We start from the raw sequence: 7,587 nt of genomic DNA, 5'->3' as shown, positions 1-7,587 counted from the left end.
ACATATTTACCGTACATCACTTACTCCTAACCTACTAATCACATTAGCTTGTTTGCTTTTGTACTCACTTGTAGCACCTACATACTTATGTATGTAGGTTTCTGTTAGTACCCGTATGGACATAAATAAAGGAACTAGATGACTCATATTGCTCACGAACTTAGTACTTTTCTGGCTGGCCAGCCCTCTAGGTTTATGTTACCGACGACCTACGACAATACATAATATACCAGGTACAGCGTTTATATCAAACTAAAACTAATAGGGGCTGCCCAGTGAGGTCTAAACATGATCAACGGTATTGATTAACCCTAAGCCAAATATATTAAAACTCGCTGTTAAACATATGAGACACTCTCCCTCACCAAAGGTGACAAAGAGCGTTCAACATCATCAGAGGTAATTCAGAGCAGTAGTGACCGCAAAAATGCTCGTTTCAAGGCGTGATTTGTTGATGATATTACTTAAAAATCTTGAAGTTTCCATACATTTTTAAATACCTAATTTCTATAAAAATGTGCGAAATTAAAATAGCAAACTCGTTTTTTTATACCAAAGTCAAAACCACTCATTACAAAATATACATATTAACAGCGAAACTTCCTCAGTAAGGGAGTAACCATTTTAAAACAACACGCATAGAATACTCGCGAAGAGGTGAATGGCTGAAACATTTGAAAGTCACGAATCAGGTAATTTGTAACACATATATTGCGTAGTTTCGCTTTCGCGGCTGTCATTCATTCGTTGAGAAATAACGGCAAAACCGAGCGAATCTTATTGAGTATCATTTTAAAGTCACTCGGTAACCAATGAGGTGTATATTTTTTTTCTACTGATTGAATTTGCAATTTAAAAAATGTGAGTATCAGTTTTATGAAATAACGACTTAGCAGCTAACATAACCTAATTTCTTTACGTGTCAATGATATCAGGTACTTGTGATTATTGTCTTTTAAGCGTAAATAGTGTTATAAATTAATAATTGATCATATCTCAGCGAGAGGGTTAAGACCATGCGTCTTTTTAAATGGAACAGGGACTTCAAATTAAGAGTTTTTAAAAATTGGTTTAGTTTTTATGTGGCGAGTGTTTTATTGCAGGTGTCCATTAGATGCATATCGTTTGTCATGCAATATGCTCTAATTTCTTAGAGCATATTGTGCACTCTATGCAATTTCATGCTCTAATTTGTCAAAATCACAAATTAGAGCATGAACTTTGCTCTATGCAATTATGTAAAGTCGATACGGGATGTTATGACGTTTATCATTTGCAGATAAGATGAGACAAAGCGTTATCTGCATAGTGACACTATTGATTTGCACATCTGCTTGTATGAGAGAATCTGAACAACATGGTAACCCAGCACACTCAAATCACTACAATGATGGAGAGCATGATGATAACTATGACCATGAGGCTGTGTTAGGTAAGATTTTGTAAGGATTGCTTGCTTTCTTCAGATTTTTTCACCATGTTTGTGTTGAGATTACCTGGTGCTAATTTTCAGGTTCAGAAGATGCAGTAGAGGAATATTCACATCTTTCTCCTGAAGAAGCCAAAGCAAAGCTTGCTGCGCTTTTTACTAAGATGGACACAGATGCTGACGGAAATCTGGATTTACAAGAGCTAACTCAATGGATAAGGAAATCATTCGAGTAAGAATTTTGTATTATATTATAGCTAGTTTGTTCAATTCTTACTTCCTAAACTATGATTTACAAAATAATTTTCCAATATGATCAGATTAAACTTCACAAGATTCTTCATTGAAAGTGTTATTCCATGATAAGTAAAAAGCTATAGTTGTTATTGTGGCAAGGCATTGCAATAGCAACAATAAATTTAGTTGTTACCTGAAATCGGAATGCGATTGTTTTGTGTAACCATTTTACATGAAGTATTCGCTAAAATATAATTTTGCTTTTTAACATATAAATCTACTTGCATTTTTGCATTCTGTTCTGTGCAGACTGCAGAGGCACTAAAGTACTCATTTGCAATCGTAGCTGATTCAAAAATTTGCTAATGACCCAATGCATGAAGCATTTCGTGTTTATCATTCAAAGACAAAAATCAACTTAATAGCAAGTAATCGCCCTGTATTCTACTCTACAGTCGCTTGAACATGGATGACGCTGAAGGTAAAATGGAAACTGATGACAAAGACGGTGATGGTTTTTTAACTTGGGAGGAGTTCATATTAGCCACTTATGGAATGAATCTCGAGGAGCTCAAGGACTACCATGATAATGATGTCCCTGATGACGATTCAAAGAAGCTAATGACTAAAGTGAGGGTTTGAAAAGTAATAATACAACACTAAAATAGTACTGAAAATTATTGCATAATCGATTTCATGAGAAACTTTCTATACCACGCTGACATTTTTTCTTTTAGTCACTGGCATATGATGAAAGGAAATTTGCTGCTGCCGATGAAAATGGTGACGGAAAGCTCGATTTGAAAGAAGCTACAGCATTCATGCATCCATATGACTACGCGAGGATGGCAGATGTGGAATCAGACCGAGTATTAAGTGACTATGATAATGATGGTGACGGCAAGATAACTGTTGAGGAATATTCCAGCCATGCATCATTTTCCAAGCGTAGGTTATAATGTGCACCGTTAGCTTATTTCATTTTATAAAACTGATTATTTTGTAGCTTGTAATTTTGCAAGATATTTCAGGTAACTAGCTAATAGCGTTTTGCCAAATGAATGGTTAGTAGAAATTTTTAACAAGCAGATGTTGGTTAACAACGCATTTAATGGATATTTTACAGTGGGAGAAGAGGATATCATAGCTGAACAAGAAAATTTTAAATTTAGTGACTCTGATGGTGATGGGACGCTGAACAAAGAGGAGGTGATGAAGTGGGTATCTCCTAACCTAGAGCTATTGGCTGAAGAAGAGGCGGGTCATTTGCTTGAGGAAACAGATAAAAACAAAGACGGACAATTGACCGTTGAGGAGGTGATAGCTGAACATGAGCTATGGGTGGGAAGTGAGGCGACCGACTATGGAGAGTTGCTTCATGATGAGCTATGATGAAGGATCACGCTATCTAGTCAAACAGCTGTATTAAAATTGGTCTATGTTATGATATATTTGATACTATTTATTATCTATATAGATATATCATGCAGTGCATCATAGATATATCATGCACTGGGCTATTTATATAAAACTCATAAGAATCATGAACCGCGCTGCTCTGCTCGCTTTTGTAGATTTCTGTTCTTGACATTAGCCGTCTCGTAATAATGAACACCGATCTTTTTACTCTTACCGGCTCTTTCCGCTGCCCTCCTCTGCAAAAACAATGCTAGATAGTTACCAGGAATGTGAGAGCTTAACCAAGCATCTCTTCTCTATCAACATAACAGAGCAGTGTGCCACGTTGGAAGTCCACGTCGCCATCCCCAAAACAGCAATTAAACATACTGGCATTTATCATAATTAATCATGCCTGAGTGCGCTTGCAGAAGGGTGGTGAGATAATACAACACGGTTTAATCAGTGAGTATCACGAATCTCTGCAGGTTGAATAATAACAGCTTGCGTGGCAGTTGGTCTTCCTGTACAAGGATCAGCCATGGGCTGCATGCAACAGTAATAAAGACTCAGCTAATAGTCTAACCTGCTTTGCTGTTAGTTTTGGCTGCTTTGGTTCAATGTCTTGCTTTCTCTCATCAACTTTTCTCTTACGATTAGGAAATGGTTTTACTAAAACATACACGTTGAAACAGAAACCTTCCTTTGCCAAAACCAATAGAATAAGCTGCCAGTATAAACAAATAAAGACTACAGAAACTATGATATATATGAGATAGGGCTAATCACCTAACAGGAAGTCCTCTTGGTATGTATGTTCCGCAAACGCAATTAGGGTAACCACAAGTCCATTTGCAATTCATATGACAATATGCATTAAGTTTCAAGTGTAAGCCACCTACCAAAATGTTCTTTTATAATACAGGAAATCCTTGGAGAACTGTTTATAATAAACTACCATTTAGCAATTGCATTCACCAAAGAAAAGTGGAGATATACAGATATTTAGTGAATTAAATGGGCTTTAGTGAATTAAAAAAAGAATGCATTTTATTATGCAACGTCGCAACATGTCAGCCATTGACTGGTTGAGACCATCATCAACTAGTCCCATGTATCTGCTCGCACAACTACAATCTATTATAGAGTAATCCCATCAAGATGTTTGATTCCCAAAACTGTGTGTTATTTGCACTTATTTAACAGGGAGCTCCAGATGAGCAACTGTGTACAAAATTGCGGAAAAAACTGGGTTTTTCCCCCGACAAAAAAGTTTTTCTCACTAAAACTTACTGTCTACACAGTAAACAAATTAGACTCTGATCTGTAAATCTAATACTGTAGCGAATAATACGTAAGCCAGTTTGGAAATCTTACCGATTCTATTTGCATTCAGTATTGTTCTATTAGAAAAAATTTGTGTTTTTAAAAGCTGAGAAATCCACCCAAAATCAAAATAACTCCCTAAATCAAGCCAACCTGCAAATTAATGCCTATTATTCAACAACTACAAACAAATCTACCTGCTGATCTGCTGCCCTAACAAATCCTGCTGACCAATTGTTAGGATTGTAACAGTTACCTACCTGGTGAAGGTTTACGGGGTGAATCATCAACAGCAAAAGTTCCACTGGTAGTTTTTAATGTCGTAGCATGCTTTCCCTTAGTACTGTCACTTACTTCTATATCACAGTCCAATACGCTAGCATTTCTCACTTGATCGTCTGAAAGGATCGAAGCATCGCCACTACTATGAGAATTTACTTCTCCTAAGTCCAAGGTTCTATTATTACATTCCTCGCCAGCTACTGCATTTTCTGGCTCTTCTATGTCCTCTGTGTCTGATGTTGAATCCTCAGAACCAATTGTATCATCCAGTGTGCCTTCCTCAGGCAGATCAACTTCGTCCAATTCTTGCACATCATTTCCCTCAAATTCGGGCTCTACCTATGACGAGCAGACGCAATACATAATAGGCTCAGCTACTAACCAGTCCTAGCATGCTATACATAATATGATAAACAATAACGTCACTTCCATACAAGAATAAGTTTACCTAATCATACTTAGATCCTTTTTATAGCAAATTTTCATAGGCTTGAAAAGTGAAAGTACTTTCACATAAAAAGATATAATTGAAAGATTGTCTTGTCAATATGAGACATTAAAATAAAGCTACAACCGGAAATTAAAGCAATGCAAAGCACAATTCTTGTGGTTGATAGTTAATTTGTGGTGAAGAAGTAACACTGCTTAAAATATGCTCGAATTAAAAAGACAGCCTAAAGCAAATGTGACCTATGCTATTATACATGCAAGTATATTTTTGGTTTCCATAGAAAATAATATATTGTCAACAAAAAGCTGTCATCAACATACCTTCAGCTTTCTGTAGTCTTGTTTGATCTCGACATGTATCCGACTTGTGCTGGCATCTATGACAGAGCTAATGCTGGTTGTCTCTACACTAGGCCCTTTTGTAACATTGACTGCTGAGCTGCCTTCAACAGCGTTGTCTTCAACAACGCTGCCTTCAACAACGCTGCCTTCAACTTTGCCCTCTGCAACAGTTCTGCCTTCAGTAGTGCCGTCGACTGATTTGGGAGCAGGTTCATCATTTTGAGATTTGGTCAATCTGGGAGACTAGAAAAAAGAAACAATCTAATCAGTGTCAGCCACTTCACATATCACATATTTAGGTGAGCTGAGCTACCTTACTGAATGAAGATGGAGGTACCAGTAGAACAAACCAAATATACAAATACTGGGTACCCGCATACTCACAACTAACCAGTACTCTCTGCAACAATAGATGAGATTGAGATGGTATCAGCATTAGACCACGATTCAGCAAATGGAATTCCAACGGATATGGGCAATCAACCATTTATTATCGTTCAGACATAATTATGTTATATTTATGTAGGAGGTAGGAGTTGTATTAGGTAGAAGTTGGTGAGTGCAATATACTGTTTCACCAACCAATTGTTGGTAAATCATGGAAGCACTACTTCTCACTGTAACTTAAAATTAGCGGAATCAAACAGCTCACTGGCCATAGAAATCGCATAATCAGAAATGCTAGAGTGAAATTAGAAGTTAGATTGTCTGTTCACAGGAGTCAATCCTGTTGCCAAGGGCAGCTTGACAATCCAACAATAAATTATGTTAATCATGAACATGCCAAACTAGCAGAGTAGACAACGTGTGCCTTTACTACCAACCCGGTTCTCATAATGGTCAGCAATCAACCATTCTAATATCACTTGAAATATTAGCATGATGTTAATAAAAAAAGAGCATGACAGCATGACACTGTGCACTACACAACTGATGGAAAGTGTAGAGCGAAGATAATACCTAGCATCTATACGGAACAAACTTTTAGGATAATAAACTATATACAAAGCATCACACAATACAATGACACTGGCACACCAACTATTCTGGGCTTTATTTCAGATAATTACTAAATTGGAAAATTTAGTCTGTTGTAGGCTGAGTGCAAGTGAAACACCTGCTAGAGACTGACCAACTCAATGCTGTAAATCCGCAAAACACACACCAACTAGTGAATGAGTGGAATATGAATCTAAAGGAATCATTTTTTGAGCTTTTATGTAATGTCAAGTTGCCACGACTACTAATCATTTGTTTTTTTAGTGAAATGCTATTAAATGGCCGAGTATAAGCATATTATAGAATGAAACTGCAGTAAATAGTTATGATTTTTTTCATAGTAAAGTTAAATGTAACATAACACAAAAACGCCATGATAACATGAATCCTGGTGATGCAGTATGCTAGGTGACTATTTCATTTTGTAATGCTATTTTTGTTTCAACCAACTGATCATTACACATTTAAATCCTGTTGATCCATTCGCCAATGTTAACCTTTTCCCATTTTTGGGTTAGAAAAAATCGAACAATTAAGATTTTAGACCTTTTTGAATACTTTGTATGAAAACAAGAACACCAGCACATCTAAATGCCCATTAAATAAAGAAAAGACAATGAGTCGGTACAACAATGTACCAAGAGGGTACCAAATCTAGCCATGACATCTCTACCTTCGAATCAAAAGCAAAAATATCAAAACAAATTCTAAAAACAATCCTTAGGCAACCTAGTGAGTGAACGTGTTGCGGTTGTAGACCAAAAGTTTAGTAAACCATATAAATAATATGAAGCCACAACAAATACTTTATTTGGAGGTATTTGAAATTTCTTTGTTGTTCAGGTGATAAAAACTGGACATCTTCAAAATCGGCTTGTTAGGCAATGATGTCTTAGTTTAGTCATAAGGATGATTAAGATCAGTAGGAACTAACAAATGCGCATTCTATTTGTTAGTTCCTAACCATCTGGTTTAAAAATTCCTAAACCATAATTATATATCATGAACAATTTTAATTCTTTGAAGGCTTTTGACGTGAATAGCAACATTTTTTATGTGTCATATTTTCTCAATGTTCCACTGGTTGAGTGATGCTGAATATTGTTTGATACTGTCAAATTGTT

At 36.3% G+C, this 7,587-nt stretch overlaps 2 protein-coding genes across 2 annotated transcripts in view; one reads left to right on the top strand and one right to left on the bottom strand.

Moving 5' to 3' along the window:
• The first annotated feature begins 751 nt into the window (after positions 1–751).
• On the top strand, positions 752–3,143 carry LOC137390011 (reticulocalbin-2-like). The gene is made up of 6 exons (XM_068076231.1): positions 752–861; positions 1,280–1,432; positions 1,514–1,661; positions 2,122–2,296; positions 2,404–2,614; positions 2,793–3,143. Exons 2-6 carry the CDS (start codon positions 1,285–1,287, stop codon positions 3,056–3,058), a joined length of 948 nt encoding a protein of 315 aa, XP_067932332.1. The 5' UTR covers positions 752–861; positions 1,280–1,284; the 3' UTR covers positions 3,059–3,143.
• Positions 3,144–3,167: 24 nt separating this feature from the next.
• LOC137390010 (uncharacterized) overlaps positions 3,168–7,587 on the bottom strand; it is a 29,366-nt gene continuing 24,946 nt past the window's right edge. The window contains exons 13-16 of the mRNA XM_068076230.1: positions 5,444–5,707; positions 4,651–5,011; positions 3,651–3,736; positions 3,168–3,321 (exon numbers count right to left, since the gene is read on the bottom strand). Of these exons, the coding sequence (XP_067932331.1) occupies positions 3,208–3,321; positions 3,651–3,736; positions 4,651–5,011; positions 5,444–5,707 (825 nt within the window). The 3' untranslated portion in view covers positions 3,168–3,207. The remainder of the gene's footprint in view (positions 3,322–3,650; positions 3,737–4,650; positions 5,012–5,443; positions 5,708–7,587) is intronic.

The sequence above is a fragment of the Watersipora subatra genome, chromosome 3 (genome assembly GCF_963576615.1).
Source record: "Watersipora subatra chromosome 3, tzWatSuba1.1, whole genome shotgun sequence".
Taxonomy (NCBI): Eukaryota; Metazoa; Bryozoa; class Gymnolaemata; order Cheilostomatida; family Watersiporidae; genus Watersipora; species Watersipora subatra.
Note: the sequence above shows the minus strand (reverse complement) of the source record. Positions and strands in the feature narration are given on the sequence as shown.

Coding starts and splice junctions, on each gene's coding strand:
- LOC137390011 (XM_068076231.1), top strand. CDS start 1,285: ATGAGACAAAGCGTTATCTGCATAGTGACACTATTGATTTGCACATCT. Junction 1,433..1,513: donor TGACCATGAGGCTGTGTTAG/GTAAGATTTTGT, acceptor GCTAATTTTCAG/GTTCAGAAGATGCAGTAGAG. Junction 1,662..2,121: donor TGGATAAGGAAATCATTCGA/GTAAGAATTTTG, acceptor TCTACTCTACAG/TCGCTTGAACATGGATGACG.